Here is an 18,300-nt window from a genome sequence, read left to right on the forward strand (position 1 = left end):
ATTAATAAAAGTAGGTCAGTACACTTGAATCAAAACACGATATGGACCAGTGTCTGTGATTATTAAGCTGCAATAATACTGTACAAATCCTGTATGTTCGGCGTGCATGTTCTGTGAATGAATGGCGCAGATGCGCGGTTTCGTTTACTACACGCATACTGAAGCGCACCTGACGCTCACAGTGTTTTCAGCCTCTGCTGCCTCAATTTATGAGTAAATGAACGCAAACATAATCTGTAGAACTGCTCTGAAAGTCACTTTATGAGCATTTTACCGTTTGTTTTGAGAAGAACTATCATCATATCATATATACAAACAGAAACGTATAGGTCTTCACAGGAGCCTGTCAAAATAAAGGTTCGGTTTAACTTGAAAAAAATGTGACAGAAATATATAGAATTTAATGTAATCATTGTAGTACTACTACTAATAATAAAATTATTAATAAAACATTCATTTTTGAGGAATATTTACCAGAAAAATATTTACCAGAAATTATTTACCAGGAAAATGTAAATACATAACATAGTATTTCTAAAAGAAAAAAAGAAATGAAGCAATAATAATTTTTTTTATACAATCAATTAATTAGACATGCTTTTCTGTATTAAAATTTAATGAAACCATTAAAACAGAATCCAGAAAATTAATGGAAAACACAGAATTTGGTAAAAAACAAACAAACAAACAAAAAACCCTGAAATAAATAAACCGTACTTCATAGGGCCTTAATTTAAATTTTTGTAAAATTTTTAATAAATGAAATCATGATTTCAATTATTTAGACATGCTTTTGAGTATTAAAATTTAATGAAACCTTTAAAACAGGATCCAGAAAATTAATGGAAAACGCAAAATTTGTTTTAAAAAAACTGAATTGGATAAATAAATCAATCAATCAATAAACAAACATACTTCTTATGGCCTTAAAATGTAATTTTTGTTAAACTTACGTTAAATTGCTGTTAAATTGTGTTAGTTTAATGAGTTCAATTAATTAGACATGCTTTTGAGTATTAAAATGTATTAAAACAGAATCCAGGAAATTAATGGAAGACAAAATTTGGTTAAAAAAAATTAATTGGATAAATAATAAACAAATAAACAAACAAACCGTACTTCATAGGGCCTTAAAATGTAATTTTTGTTGAACTTATAACAAAATTGTTATTAATTTGTGTTAGTTTCATGATTTCAAGTAATTACAAATGCTTTTGAGTACTAAGATTTTGTGAAACCATTCAAATATCCAGAACATTAATGGAAAACAGAATTTGGTAAAAAAAAAAAAAAAAAATTAATTGGATAAATAAACAAATAAACCGTACTTCATAGGGCCTTAAAATGTAATTTTTGTTAAACTTAAAAGTTTTTTTTACTTTTAATAAATTGCTGTTAAATTGTGTTAGTTTCATGATTTTAATTAAATAGACATACTTTTTAATTAATAGTTTTTTTTAATGTATTTTATGAACCATTAAAACAGTGTCTAGAAGAATTAAAATGGAGAAAAAAAAACAGCATTTAGAAAAAAAAAAAAAGGAATTTGGGGAAAACATAAAACTGATTTAATAGACCCTAGAGTTTTATTCTACAGCCTTACCACACATCAACATGGTGGAAAAACATTTGTACACCCATTGTTGGATATTCAAAGAGTTTTCTTGTTGCGTGTTCATATAACAATGGTAAAAATGCTTCCCAACCACATTTAAAAAAAAAAAAAAAAAAAGTGGTTGGCTTTGAACCAATTTTTACTGCAACTGCTAGTAATTACAAAGAAATGGCAAATAACACACTGAATTAAATGTGAAATTTTGAAGTTGAAAGACAGAAAAAGTATTTTAAAACATACTACATTAATCCGTTTTATTTGCAACATCAAAAAATCATTTTTAAAGTGCAAACTGATGTGTTGTAAAAAGCTGAATTAAAAATACATTTATTAATACAATGATTAACTTTATTTTAAAGTCCTTGTTTTTGACATGTAATTTTATTCTGGAAGTAAAGTTACAAGATTTATAAGTGTAAAATAGAAAATGTTATGATGTAAAAGCACTATTTCTAGGTCACTAATCTTACTAGTCTTTTGTGCAGATTGTACAGATTTTCTTGCTTCCATTAAAGTTCAAGATGTCTCAGTTCACCTTTTCACTGGAAATACAGCTGCTAATATAATTTTTATAATGGAAAAAAAAGCTATTAGACTATTATAGTAAAACACGAAATTGAAGCATTTGCTCAAGTAGACTCTTGAACCTGTGTATGTGTGTGTTTTTGCTATTATTAGTCTATATTCGGTCACAAAGAGCAGCGGCCTTTAATTAAGATGTATTAGCTCTACCACGGACACTCTGAAACAGATCATTCAGAACAGGTATTGACCTCTGTTGAAATACCTCAAGGATAATGTGAAGCTGAACGATTATATTTGACTATTTTTGTGTGCTGAATAACTGAACGTACTCCTTCGAGCATCAGCTATTTCCAGCGTAAAGCAATTAGCGAGATGCCGACAGGCAGCGATGTGGTTTAGGGAAGCTGGTTTACTACGGCTCCAGCTAGAAAGGTGAAAAGTCAACCACGGCATTTCGGATTAATTAGCATCCGAATCTCCTTCCTCAGCATGTTTGGGAATTTGCGCCGCTCCGAGTGGCTCTCCGCCTCAGTCTGGCCCTCATCTCGACCGTCAGCGGCATCTGTAAACAAGAAGTTTATATAAAGCTTGTGGGCTGGAGGGGGCTCTTTGTTCAGATCAAGCCACTGCAAAGCTCTAATCCACTAATTATAAACAGGATTCATCCTCTGCGGTGGATGCCGGGCAGAGCCGGCGGCCCGCACCCCCTCATTCTTTTGACACCAGATGAAACACAGGGCGACTTGGGGGCCGATCTCGCCTACGTTCGCTTGCGTCGGTGCTCTGTGAAGTCGTCGCTCGCTAAGAGGTGCGCCTTGGTTTGTGGTCCGCTAATCTGTGCTTTTGTGAATGGAGTCTGTCTGTGTTTAGGAGCAGGACGGAAAAGACAGAGAGACAGCCGTTTCATCCTTAAAAGTCTATCTAGAAATAAGAGTATCGATTAACTCTAGCTGTAAAAGGCTCTAATGCATTGGCTTGTTTACGGCGTAGTTTGTTTGGCTCGTTATGTGCATTTAAAAAGAACTATTTCTCTTTTATTTTGTGTCTTGTTTCTTTCTTTCTGTCTGTCTGTCTGTCTCTGTCTGTTTAGAAACTCTAAAACCCTACCTGGCCATCTGCTGCCTGCACAGATGCTTTTTTTTTTTTTTTGACAAGCTAATGATGTCGTTCCATAGTAAAATTCCCATAATAATTCAGTAAGATCTGATTATGGCTTTGATTAACATTCAAATGGATTCGACTATCAGCAAGTTCACTTGCATGCAATTATCTCTGAACTTAGGGGGTGTTTACACAACATTAGTTTTCAACTAAAAACGTATGCCTTTGGCATGGCCATTCATTTACACCGCAACAGTGTTTTGGGGGGGGGGGGGGGTTGAAAACTTTTGAAAAAGGTTTCAAAGTGCAAGTTTTTGACATTAATACTGTCATCGCCTCTGTGTAATCTGCAAAAACACAAATTTGTGAAAACATGCTTACGCATATTACGTTCGCATAGTGTTTCTTTACAAGGTGACATCGCCAACTACTGGCCCGGGATGCATAATACAATGTTAGTCATGTTCGGGGATCGTTTTTACAGTGTCGTATGAATATTTATAAAAATGCAAAGGAAAAAACTTTTCCATGTATTTACTTTTTATAGTTTTAAATATTTTTATTTATCAAATAAAATATTTATATTAATATTCAATTATATTTTTGTTATTAAGTGTATGTCTGTGATGCATTAAAAATACTATAAATTTGATGTTAAAATTTGATTAATTTATATTCATATTAAATTATAATTATTTTATAATTAATATTGGATTTGTAATTTTTTGCAAAATATAAAATTCTGGAGCAAGTTTAATTTTTTTAGCCGCCTTAAAATGTAGACTTTATTTATTAAAGTATATTTATATTAATAATAAATTATTTTTTATATTTATTAAGTGTAAATATACTATAAATTTGATGTTAAAATGTATGCATTTATATTAATATCAAATTATAATTCTTTTATAATTAATATTGGATTCGTAATTTCTTGCAAAATTCTAAATTCTGTGGCAAGTTTAACTTTTTAGCCACCTTAAAACTTAGACTTTTTTTATTTATTAGGAGTGCAAAGGGATGGGATGTGGGAGTTTTTAAATTGTCTGTTTATCCTGTTTAGTTTAGAACTAAAAAAAAAAAAGTTTTTTTTTTTTTCTTTTTTTTTTTTTTTTTTTTTTTTCCAGTTGTTCAGTGTGTTTATATTCATTCTTTACTTACATTTGACTAGAAAAGCCATCTTAAAGGGCAGCTTCTCAACTTCAGGAACAGTCTTTGCATTGCTACTGTCATTATGATTTCTTAAAATGCCATTTAGGCAACTCGCTAGATTTTTCTCTCCATAGGGCCGTATGTCATGAAATCTCTCGTTTTATTTCCCAGCGTTGGTCGTGAGGCCTCATACAGGCTGCCCGTGTCATGCTGGCTGTGTTTTTTGGACTCCAAGACCACCGTGTTCATACAATACCCACATTGTGCCAGGCAAGCAGGGTTATTTTGGTCACTCAGTTTATGCTGCATCATGTGACGGACGTCTTAGTAGCTGCTGCGGGGGGCAGAGTGAGACGCAGTCAACAAACAAGAAGCACTCTTTATGTGCTAAGGGAGCAGACTAATGCATGACCCGGACTATCCCTTGACCCTTATCCTGCAGACTCGGCCCTCCCACAATACTGCAGTCGGCGGCGTCCCGCCGGTCCTGTAAGCCAGGGCCATAAGTCGTCAATACTCTAGATAAGGGCTACTGAAACACAGTTGGGAAGTTGGGTCAGGTTAAGCTTGCTTGGCTTTCTTTTCTCAGCGGATCGATAGCTTTCAGGATTCAGCCCTGGTTTCTGAGAGAGCCGTTAATGAGAGTGAAAGCTGCGATCCAGCTCTCAAAAGCCCCGTCTATAATGAAAGCCCTGTTAAAACACATCCAGAGTATTAAAGTGTGGTTCTGGACTGGTGAGCTAACGCCATCCTTTTTTAGAAGGACTTGTTTTGTGATGGCTTTGGTTTTTTTCCTCTTCTGCAGGTCACGTTCCGCACGAGGATCTATCACTGCAACATCAACAGTCAGGGTGTGATCTGCCTGGACATCCTGAAGGATAACTGGAGCCCAGCTCTGACCATCTCGAAGGTCCTGCTTTCCATCTGTTCTCTGCTGACAGACTGCAATCCAGGTGAGTACAGTGACTCAAGGCTGATGAAAAATAGCCTAGCTTTATTAGTAAAATCAGAGGACAGAGTGATAGATCATCCACAAATAAGAATTCTGTCATCATTTACTGACCTTAATGTCCTTCCAAAAATGTACTGTACTTTCTTAGTGGGCCTCATTCATTCAATGAAAGTTAACTTCCACACAGTAGTTCCTACATTTGTTTGTGAAAATGCTGGTACACAGATTATGGTACACAGTATATTTTCATGAACAAACCATGATTTGCCAATAACTTTCATACTAAAATTTATTATAAATTTAGGAATACATGTAGGAACTTTTGTATAGAAGCCTATTTCCACCATGTAATACAAAAATAAAAAGGTAAAAAGTTGCAGTGATCATAAAGGTATAAACTCAGATTCCAGAGGAAAAAAAGCCAGAATTGTAAGATGTAAACTTAGAATTCTAACGGAAGAAGTCGGAATTGTGAGATGTAAAGTCGGAATTCTAACAAAAAATTCAGAATTGTGAGATGTAAACTCAAAATTCTAACAAAAAAGTCAGAATTGCAGAGATTTAAACTAACTTGTGGGATGTAAACTCAGAATTCTAACAAAAAAAAGTCAGAATCGTGACATGTAAACTCGGAATTCTAACAAAAAAGTCAGAACTGTGAGATATAAACTCGGAATTCTAACAAAAAAAGTCAGAACTGAGAGACAAACTCGAAATTCTAACAAAAAAGTCAGAATCGTGACATGTAAACTCGGAATTCTAACAAAAAAGTCAGAACTGTGAGATATAAACTCGGAATTCTAACAAAAAAAGTCAGAACTGAGAGACAAACTCGAAATTCTAACAAAAAAGTCAGAATCGTGACATGTAAACTCGGAATTCTAACAAAAAAGTCAGAACTGTGAGATATAAACTCGGAATTCTAACAATAGAAAGTTGGAATTGTGAGATGTAAACTTGGAATTCTAACAAAAAAGCCAGAACTGTGAGATATAAACTCGGAATTCTAACAATAGAAAGTCGGAATTGTGAGATGTAAATTTGAAATTCTAACAAAAAGTTTGAATTATGAGATGTAAACTCAGAATTCTAACAAAAAAAGTCAGAACTGTGAGACAAACTCGGAATTCTAACAAAAAGTCAGAATTGTGAGATGTAAACTCGAAATTCTAACAAAAAAGTCAGAATTGCAGAGATTTAAACTAACTTGTGAGATGTAAACTCAGAATTCTAACAAAAAAAAGTCAGAATCGTGACATGTAAACTCGGAATTCTAACAAAAAAGTCAGAACTGTGAGATGTAAGCTCAGAATTGTGAGGAAAAAGCTACAAATTTTAAGTTTATCTCATGTCTCTCTTTTCTTTTTTTTTCTCAGAATTGATTAGAGACTCAAATTATGAGAGACAAACTTTTAAGAAGCAAATACATATGTGAATTAGACTTAATTTTTTGAGAAAGTTTTTCTGTTCTTGCAAATACAAAATAATCCAAACAAATATTAACAAATGAGATCCAGTGTTTTTGTGTTTATACAATGAAAATAAATGAGTTCTGATGTTGTTTGGACTCAAATGACTTTCAAAGCATTATCTTATCTGCTCTGCAAATTCCAGACAGTTCTGGAATGACTTGACTATGAGGGAATGATGGCATAATTGTCATTTTTGGGTGAACTGTCCCTTTTAAGTCTGGTCTTGCTATGTAAGATAGGACAATCTATAAACGTGGTAGATTGCATTCTTTAAATCACAGCCAACTTACATTACCTAAGAGGCTACTGACATAGTAATCAATTAGCAAATTAGAAAACTTCCAAACAACGCAATTACTGAATCATTCATCTCTTGTTGTTTATCTACAAATCAGTAATTGCAGAACATCTCTTGCAGTGTTCTCTAATTTCGTACCTCACCTAATGCCTCATTGCATAACTTGGGTTCACTGAAAGGTCTCAGCCATGACATATCTAAAGGACTACACCCATCCAGATAAAAATAAAACTGTTTGATTAGTTGATGATTCTGACCATGTGAAATGATCCTGTTCATTTGCGCTTTAAATTATTTATTTCACTAAAGGCCCTAAGGCAGGGGTGTCCAATCCTGCTCTTGGAGAGACACCTTCCTGCAGCGTTCAGCTCCAGTTTGCTCCAACACACCTACAAAGATGTTTCTATTAATCCTAAAGACCTTGATTAGCCGGTTCAGGTGTGTTAAGTTATTATTCAATTTAAAGGTTACACTCAGCAGGAAGGTGGGCCTCCAGGAGCAGATATGGACACTCCTGATGCTTAAGACTGAAGAAACTTAGAGAAATAAATTCTGATTGCATAGACCTTTTAACAGTGTTTGCATCAGATCATATGTACACAGTGCTAAATAGGACATTGCAGAATCACTCACAAGTTCTTGATATTGAATGAAGATCCATCGATATGTGAAGATACACTCAAGTCCAGCATCTCTTAGGTGTACAGTATTACTATGGGGATTACTTACAGTATTACTTTATAAAGGGATAGTTTACCCAAAAATGAAAATTACCCCATGATTTACTCACCCTCAAGCCATCCTAGGTGTATATGACTTTCTTCTTTCAGACGAATACAATCTGAGTTATATTAAAAAATGCCCTGGCTCTTTCAAGCTTTATAATGTCAGTGAATGGCTGTTGAGATTTGGAGTCCAATAAAGTGCATCCATCCATCATAAAAAGTACTCCACACAGCTCCAGGGGGTTAATAAAAGCCTTCTGAACTGAAATGATGCATTCGTGTAAGAAAAATATCCATTTTATAAAACTTTATAAACTGAGAGAGTGGCGTTCCAGCGGATGATGTAGGTCATAGATGTAAACTCGGAATTCTAACAAAAAAAAGTCAGAACTGTGAGATGTAAACTCGGAATTTTAACAAAAGGAGTCAAAATTGCAGAGATTTAAACTGAATTGTGAGATGTAAACTCGGAATTCTAACAAAAAAGACAGAACTATGAGATGTAAACTCGGAATTCTAACAAAAAAAAAAGTCAGAATTGCAGAGATTTGAACTCTGAATTGTGAGATGTAAATTTGGGATTCTAACAAAAAAAGTCGGAAATTGTGAGATGTAAACTCGGAATTCTAGCAAAAAAGAACAGATTTAAACTCTGAATTCTAACAAAAAAAGTCATAATTGCAGATTTAAACTGAATTGTGAGATGTAAACTTGGAATTCTAACAAATTAGTCAGAATTGTGAGATGTAAACTTGGAATTCTAACAAAAAAAGTCAGAACTGGGAGATGTAAACTTGGAATTCTAACAAAAAAAGTCAGAACTGCGGAGATTTAAACTCTGAATTGTGAGATGTAAACTTGGGATTTTAACAACATTAGTCAGAATTGTGAGATGTAAATTTGGGATTCTAAAAAAAAACTCAGAATTGTGAGATGTAAACTCGGAATTCTAAGAAAAAAAGTCAGAACTTTGAGATGTAAACTTGGAATTTTAACAAAAGAAGCCAGAATTACAGAGATTTAAACTAAATTGTGAGATGTAAACTGAATTCTAAGAAAAAAGTCAAATTGTGAGATGTAAACTTGGAATTCTAACAAAAACGGACTGTGACATTTAAACTCGGAATTCTAACAAAAAAAGTCATAATTGCAGATTTAAACTGAATTGTAAGATGTAAACTCGAAATTCTACGATTTATACTCTGAAATGTGAGATGTAAAATAAAGCTGCATGGAAATGTAAGGTAATGTAAAGGAAAAAAAAGACAAAAGTGCACAAAAAACTCAGGCTCTAGTCAGGTTCATTTTAGATCTTCATTGTAGTGTTTCTTGAAGTGAAGGTTTTGTCGCAAGTGAGGAAATCCAGACCTTTCGGAAAGGCCTAGAGTTTTGAATCCTGTAAAGCCGTGACGGTGTTTGTCTCGAAAACATCTCTGACATTGTTGTGTCAGCTGAGTCAGCACATGACAGATGTGTCTGTTGAATCCCACACAGCTCTTTCATTTACTCTCGACGATGGCTCGCTTCCCACTGCTCTCTCTCTCTCTCTCTCTCTCTCTCTCTCTCTCTCTCTCTCTGTCCTTCCCAGCGCCTGTCTGCGTCTTTCAGAATACTGTGTTCTCGCTGACTCCTGGGTATAAGAATGTCTCACTATTTTTCCTTTCCGTTCTTCTTTTTTTTTCCTCCCGTCTCTCAGCGGATCCTCTGGTGGGAAGCATAGCTACTCAGTACCTGACCAACAGAGCAGAGCATGACAGGATAGCTCGACAGTGGACCAAGAGATACGCCACATAGACGGCGGCCGCCGGCGACACCTAAACCCCGCTCGCCCTCTTCCCATCCGCAACCCCCGCCCCCCCCTCACCTGTACACCACCCCCTTGTTCCCAGCTTCCCTTTGTCCGCCCCTCCTTCCCGCACTCTTCTCCAGCGCCGCCCCAGTTCCCATCACCCGCAGGAGTGTAAAGATCCAGGAGAGGCAACTTTACAACGTGCAACAAATCTTTATAGCCTTTACAATACGGACTTCTGTGTATATGTCATACTGATTCTACCCCGTGTTTTTACCCGATACGGACTGGGAGTGCAGACAGGACCCACCAAGGTGTAAAGGCTGCCGGAGTAGAATTTTGTAGCTGTAGATTTAGTTCTGTTTAAAAGCCTACTTGCAAGTCTTGCTTCTTTGGGATATAAAAAATGTATTTTGTGATGTAATAAGGAAAATGTTCCTAAAGTCAACCAAATATTATGGTGCATTTTAGCCTAATTCATTATCTGTATGAAGTCAAAGAAAACGACAAAAAAAAGATGGAAAAAAACTAAAAATAAAATAAAAACAAGCTGTAGATTATTAGAAATGATGTCATTTATATGAGACCCACACTCATTTCCAGTTCTGTGGTACATGCTGTTGTGAATCTGTTATACCTTTGTCAGTTTGTAATGAAGCGATCTCATTGAACGTTTTGTAGCTCAGCTGAAATGAGCAACCACTGTAACATCCCCTCCAACACAATAAAAAAAGAAAACTGTCCCCCGGGTGAGGTGTTGCTGTGTGCTGTTTTCTCAACAATGTCTGCTGCGCTCTTAAGATGTGATCAGTGTTCAGACTGTGCTAAATGATACATTACCGTTCTTTTTTTTTTTTTCTTTTGAAAGAAATTAATACTTTTATTCAGCAAGGAATGGTTGCAGTAAATGGGTCAAAAGTAACAGTAAAGGCATTTAAAATACTCCAAAAGATTTCTATTTTAAATGAATGTTCTTATGAACTTGGTATTCATCAAGGAATCTAAAAAAAAAAAAAAAATCATACAAAAATATTAAGTAGCTGTTTTCAACACTGATATTAATTTAAGAAATTTATTCAAAAGCATTAAGATCCCACTAACCCCAAACTTTTGAATGGTAATTTTTTTAAAACAAATTTCTTTATTTTAAAATTATTATGTTTTTAAAGGGCCTTATTTGGATCTTTACTTATGCATGTATAAATATATATATATATATATATATATATATATATATATATATATTTTAAATATAAGGCATTTTCTATTGTGTTCAGTGAATCTTTGTTTTTGTTTTTGTTTTGTTTTTTTAATTTTGACTAAAGATTATTTTGATAACTGATCATTGAATTTTTTTGGTAGGTAGGTAATTGCATAAAAATAATCAAAATATTGTTTTCTGTATCTCATTGAAAAACATTTACAGTCATCACAGTTTAAAGCAAAAACACTTGTATATACAGTTTTAATGGTGACACTTTACAATAAGGTGTCATTATTTTTATTTTATTTTATTTTTGTAAACCCACAGCTACATATGCATTTTTTTTCAAATATAATGCATTTTCTTTTTTTTTTAATTTTGACTAAAGATTATTTAGATAACTGTTTAGTCTAGTGATTTTTTTTTATTTCTTTTTTTATTTCTTTTTTTTATTTTGTAGGTAATTGCATAAAAGAATCCAAATATTGTTTTCTGTATCTCATTGAAAAACATTTACAATCATCACAGTTTAAAGCAAAAACACTTGTATATACTGTTTTAATAGTGACACTTTACAATAAGGTGTCATTAATTGTTATTTTATTTTATTATTTTATTTTAAACCCACAGCTACATATGCCTGATTCATTTTTCATTTATTTATTTATTTACTTATTTTTTAATATAAGGCATGTTCAGTACTTTTTGTATGTTTGCTTGTTTTTTTTTAAATTTTGACTAAAGACTAAACTGATTAGTCTGTTTTGTTTTTTTTGTAGGTAATTGCATAACAAAATTCAAATATTGTTTTCTGTATCTAAAGACATTTACAATCATCACAATTTAAAGCAACACTTAAATCACTTGTATACAGTTTTATTGGTGACACCTTACAATAAGGTGTCATTTGTTAACATTAATGTATTAACTAACATGAACGAACAATGAAAAATACATTACACTATTAATATTTGTTAATGTTAGTTGATAAAAATGCAGTCATTCATTGTTTGCTCATTACTTTACAGTGCATTAACTAATGTTAAACACAACTTGTGATTTTAATAATGCATTAGTAAATGCTGAAATGAACGTTTAAGATTAAATAAGTGTTTAGTATTGTATTGTTACCTAATAAACCTTATTGTAAAGTGTTACTGTTTTTAATATATGTATATACAATGGTCACAAAATTATAAATATTAGTGGAAAAAAAAAGCACAAATTAATTGTTAACTGGAAAGATGTTGACTATTCTATAGGAATGTTGCACATTTATTCTTCTTGTCTGGTTTTTGTAGAAAAATATAAGCTTTATATGCAAAAAATAAAAAACTCTGGTAATTATTATTAGTATTTTTGATGACTTCATTATTTTTCAAAAATATGTAAAAATAATCCATAACACATTTGGCAAGACCCGGAAGTACTCAACCCATTGGGCTCTCAGTTGTGGTTGCTTTTAAAAAGCGTTAAAAAAAAGTCATGGCACTTGCAAAATATCTACTGTAACAAAATGAAATACTTGCAGTTTGTATGTTGCTTGCAAAACATTTCATCAGAATATACGCCTCTTTTTAAATGGCCAACAAAGCAGAAACAGACTTTTTGCCAGCATATTGATGTAGCCAAAACTAACCAGCAAACTTAATATGAGTGACATGAGCAGCTGTCCATCAAAACCTGCCTGTTTAATAATACTTCCTGTTGATTTAGGGTCATACTGGGTCACAGCACTGACTTGTGGACTCTCTAACTCCACAAAACACGTGGGTATGACATTCATTAGCACTGTTATGTCATTTTTGGCATCAATGAGGGGTCACTTGGTCTCCTGTGTACATCTCGCATTCATATTGGCTCTGCCTTCTGGATGTTTCTATAGTCAGAGTGAGACGAGATTTTTTAGGGTCGCTCCCAAAAGAGCATTGGTCACGGGTCTGAACTCGCTGTGGTTGAAGTGAGATTCATTTGGACCTGTGTTGATAGTGTCAGATTTACACCCGTGGGGGCAGGGGAATGTGAAGTGCCATCTGACCCAACTTGAATGTTTGCAGCCCCCTGGTGGAAACTTTCTTAATCACACTTGGGAGGGTAATGGAGATCCAACCAATGTAGTGTAGGGACTGATTATTTTATTGGGTATTGATTGTCAGCTGCTCATCCGTTTTATGATGCGATTATGTTTTTCTTTTCGCGTGGAATCAATCAAGGCGTGCAACCACCTTCTAACGTGGAAGTAAGCCTATTCCGGTTCATTCTGCTATAGGGAAATAACAAGGAGAATAACAACGTGCAGCAAAAGGTAAAACTAGTATATTCATAATTAAGATAATACATTCAAATAATATGGCAAGACTAACTTTCTGTTCAGCAAGGATTGTGGGAAAAATAAATAATGGTTTCCACATATTAATATTATGTTATGGATGGATAAATGGATGCTAACTGTAAAGTGCTACCATTAGTTTATATATATATATATATATATATATATATATATATATATATATATGTGTGTGTATATATATATATATATATATATATATATATATGTGTGTGTGTATACTAATATATTTGTGTATATAATATAATATAATATATTATATATATATATATATACACACACACAAACACTAACATACAAATTAACATGAACAATTTTATCAACTAACATTAACAAAGGTTAATAACTGCTCATTATTAGTTCATGTTAATTAATGCATTGTTAACAAATGAGACTTGAAACAGTTATCAGTTTTATTCTAAAATAATACTTTTTCCCACAAAAAAATGTATTAAAATATTTAAAAACATAAAAATATATAGAATTTTATTAATCAGTGTGACTGTTTTTTACATTAATACTTTTTTTTTTTGCTATTTTTGCTATATTTTCTACAAAATATTAATATTATAAAAATCTTATTAATCAGAACAACTGCTTTCAATATTAATTTATATATTAATTTAATAAATTACATTTATATATATATATATATATTTATGTGAAATTCGTGACATTAGGACAAACATTTGGACTGCGTTTATGTTTCTTTAAATACATTTTTTAATCTAAAAACTTTTGTGTTTAAAATTACATTTGTAAACAAATATAAACTATTTATGGAAAAATAAAATACAGTGAGTAATAATTTTTGTTTCTCATTACTTTCTTTCTTTACTTCATGTACAGTTTTTTTTTTTTTTTTTTTATAATAATGCATTTGATTGGATAAATGTTTTGATGACATCATAATTCCTAAAATGTGACCCTGGACCACAAAACATATTGTAATTTGTACAACTTTAAGAGCGATTTTCTCAATATTTAGATTTTTTTGCACCCTCAGATTCCTGATTTTCAAATAGTTGCATCTCAGCTACATATTGCCCTAACAATACATCAATGGAAAGCTTATTTATTCAGCTTTTAGATGATGTATAAAACGTTTAAATTTAATAAATTATTGTTTATGACTGGTTTTGTGGTCCAAGGTCACAAATATGGATATAATAATAATAAACAATAAGTAGGTGTGTCCACACTTTTGACTGGTATTGCAAAGACACATTTTAGTTGCTAAAGCATAGTGTTTTCGGCTGTAAAGCTTTGTGTTAATGAAGAACCTGTTGGAGACAGAACTGGGTTTTCATCGCATGGCCACAAGAGGGAGACAAACCATAACGTCTCTTCCTCACGCGCTTCCTTTGTTTATAAAGAGCTTTTATTCGAGTTTTTCAGCTATTTGCCTGATTATTTATTCATTTGATTGATACCGTCAGGGAGGGGCATCATTAAATGACCTCCGGCAGGTCGAATGAGAAATGAAGCTGTAAGGAAAAGATTAGCCTCATGTCCATGACTCGACGAGAGGGGTCGAATACTAATGAAGCCATCGTACACGCGGCCCAGTGTCATAAAGAGCCTCAAATTCAGTAATGGACGATGGCTTATTGATTTTATAAAACAAGGGAAATAGAAGAAAAATAAGACAACATTGTTAAATAGTTGTAACATGTATTGTTAACCCCTTACTGGTATGGTTCATTTTGTTAACATTAATGCATGAGGTATCATAAGCTAAGAGTAAACAACTTTTTACATCGTTTTTAATCCAAGTTAGAGGTAATTTGTAAATAAACTATTCATTTTTGTTCATAATACATAAACGATATATATTATTTGTTAACATGAATGCATTCATTAACATGAACTAGTAAGCAATATATTTTATGGCACTTATTAACTTTTTTTCATGTTTATATTAATTCACAGTACATGGACTAATGCAAATATAACTTTAACAGTGATTAACAATAGCTAAGATTAATAAGTGCTGTAAATATACTAACGTTTAGTTCATATTTAACTTTTAAATATTTTAACATTAACAACATTGTGTTTTGTTAAATTAAATCTAATTGTAGAATTAATAATAATAATAGTAATAATTATTATTAATGAACTTTATTAGTTGAATTAGTTTATTATTGTTTTTAATACATCATCATCAGAGTATAGTTCATTATATATAGTTTATTAGTTAAATTTTTTGTAGCTTTTAGAAATGCACATAAATCAAGATTAATATATGTTGTGAACATTTTTATTTTTATTTGATATTTAAAGCATTAACTATGTATTAACAAATTAAATCTTATGTATAATATGTAAAACTATTTATTATTGTTATTGTTATTGTTGTTATTATTATTATTATCATTATTATTTTAATAAAATATATAGGTTAAATTAGTTTATTATTATTAATTAGTCATCAGATATAGTTCATTAGCTGAACAAAAAACAAAATAATGAATAATAATAATATTAATTTTTAAAGAAATTATAATTAATAATAATAATAATAATAATAATAACATTATTTAATTTTTAAGTAATAATAAAAATAATAATAGTAATTATTATTATTATTAAATTATTGTTATAACAACAATAAGATTGTGATGATGATTAAGAATATTAATAATAATAATTATAATAAATTATAGTGGCTTAAAAATAGGTCGGGTTGTTATTATTGCTAATATTATTAATTGTCCTGTATTATTAAAATATTATTTGTAGTTAATTTATTATTATTATTATTATTATTATTAATGATTATTATTGGAATTATGATTATTACTATTTTTTAATGAAACATATTTGTTGAATTAGTTTATTATAAATTAGCCATCATCATCAGATATAGTTCATTATATATTGTTCATCAGCTGATCAAAAACAAAGTAAACAATAATAATTATAATAATAATAATAGTATTATTAATAATAATAATAATAACATTAATACAATTTGTTATAAGTAATTATAATACTAATAATAATTATAATTATTATATTATTGTTACAATAACAATAATTATAATTATCATTATAATTATTAATAATAATAACAATATTATTATTGTTATTAATTATATTTCATTATTATTATTATCATCAGAGTAAGCAGTTCTTTCATTTTTGTAGTTCATTAGCCAAATAAAAGCCGTCTAGCAACTTGATATATTAATGTTCAGTCACCTGCTTTTATCGTTATGTTTTATGATGTGGTTCATCCAATCAGAATCAGAACAGAATCTGTTTTATAAGAAGGGTTAACATGCTTTGAGCCGATTTTCTTAAGCTATCATTACATTCTCATAAGTAGCGTTCTGCCTATTAACCCCTCTTTGGCCGTGTTAGTTAATACCTGTGAGACAAAGGAAGGGGGTGGAAGCGTTCAGTCAGCGAGTTCAAGTGTGTTGTAGGCCTGTGAACGCCAGCCGCGGCGATCGGGTCGTCACAGGCCTCTTGTGCGCAGCTACAAGTGGAGAACACAAAGGCTTAATTGAGATGAAGTGAGCCGTGGATTAGTATGGGTGCTGCTAAATGCCCTCATCCTGACTGACAATAGAGGCCCTCTGACGGGGTCCCGTCGGCTGAGACGACCCAGCCTTCTCTTTTGTTTTTCAAGGACCCGTGTGTTTGCCTCCACCAAACCACACAGCAATCGTGCAGCAGACGATTCTTGAGTGCTGTAAGTGTGTCGAAATTAGGCTGGATGAGAATGAGTGTTAATCAGGTTCGGTTTGTTGGGTTTTCATTAAGCAAATGGGGAGAAAAGCTCAGTGTTATACAGATATGAAATGTAATTTTCCTAAGGCAAATGCAGTGTTTGAGCCAAAAGTTCTGTTGCACAAATGTGTTTTTTCCTTTAGCAGTGTTAGATTTTTTTGTGTAAGATTTTTAGTGTTTTTGAAAGACATCTCTTATCCTCACCAAGGCTGCTTTTATTTGATTAAAAATGCAGTAATACTGTGAAATATTTTTACTGTTTTACATAATTGTTTTCTATTTGAATATATTTTAAAATTTCATTTATTCCTGTGATGCAATGCTGAATTTACAGCAGCCATTACTTCAGTTTTTAGTGTCACGTGATCTTTCAGAAATCACTCTAATATGCTGTTTCTGTGCTTATTAAACATTAGTATAATCAATGTTGAAAACAGCTCTGCTGCTTAATATTTTTGTGGCAACAGATGTTTTTAGAGTTCTTTCATGAATAGAAAGTTAAAATAAACAGCATTTAAACAGTAAAGAAATTCGTTCATGTTAAAAAAAGATGTCACGTTTGATCAGTTTAATGTGTCCTTGCTGAATCAAATATTGATTTCTTTAAAAAAAAAAAAAAAAAATCTTACTGACCCAAAACATTTGGAATGAAGATCAAAACAATTATTGTTTTATTTTATTTTATTTTATTTAAAAAAAAAAATGTATTCTGTATTACAAATTAAAATTGCACTGTTATTATATTTTTATACTAGCTGTTAGGTAAACTTTATTTTATTTTATTTATTTATTTATTGCTGTTTTTTTATATATATATGAAAACAATTTTTATATGGTGTAATTTTATAGAATTTATTGAATAATGAACAAAGAAATAATAATTATTATATTATATTATATTTTATTATATAAAAAAAAATCTTACTGATCTTACTGATGTAAAAATCAGAACAATCATACATTTTATTTTATTTTATTTTATTTTATTTCATTTTATTTCATTTTATTCTGTGTTATGTTATGTTGTGTTATGTTATGTTATGTTATGTTATGTTATGTAATGTTATATTTTATTATTATTATTATGTTACATATTTAAAAAAAAACCTTACTGACACAAAACATTTGGAATGAAGATCAAAACAGTCATAATTATTATATTGTATTATATTACATTACATTACATTACATTATATTATATTATATTAATAATAATGTATTACATTATATACCCAAATGAAGATTAAAACAATCATTAATATATATATATATTTTATTATTATTATTTTACATATATAAAAAAAAAAACCTTACTGACACAAAACATTTGGAATGAAGATCAAAACAATCATTATTTAATTTAATTTAATTTAATTTAA

General features: G+C 31.3%; 1 protein-coding gene across 1 annotated transcript in view; it reads left to right on the top strand.

Moving 5' to 3' along the window:
- Window positions 1-10,372, top strand: part of ube2e3 (ubiquitin-conjugating enzyme E2E 3 (UBC4/5 homolog, yeast)) — a 54,644-nt gene extending 44,272 nt beyond the window's left edge. Inside the window, exons 5-6 of the mRNA XM_051118332.1 lie at window positions 5,199-5,346; window positions 9,537-10,372. Coding sequence (XP_050974289.1) covers window positions 5,199-5,346; window positions 9,537-9,634 — 246 coding nt within the window. The 3' untranslated portion in view covers window positions 9,635-10,372. The remainder of the gene's footprint in view (window positions 1-5,198; window positions 5,347-9,536) is intronic.
- The last annotated feature ends 7,928 nt before the right edge of the window (window positions 10,373-18,300 follow it).

The sequence above is a fragment of the Labeo rohita genome, chromosome 9 (genome assembly GCF_022985175.1).
Source record: "Labeo rohita strain BAU-BD-2019 chromosome 9, IGBB_LRoh.1.0, whole genome shotgun sequence".
NCBI lineage: Eukaryota > Metazoa > Chordata > Actinopteri > Cypriniformes > Cyprinidae > Labeo > Labeo rohita.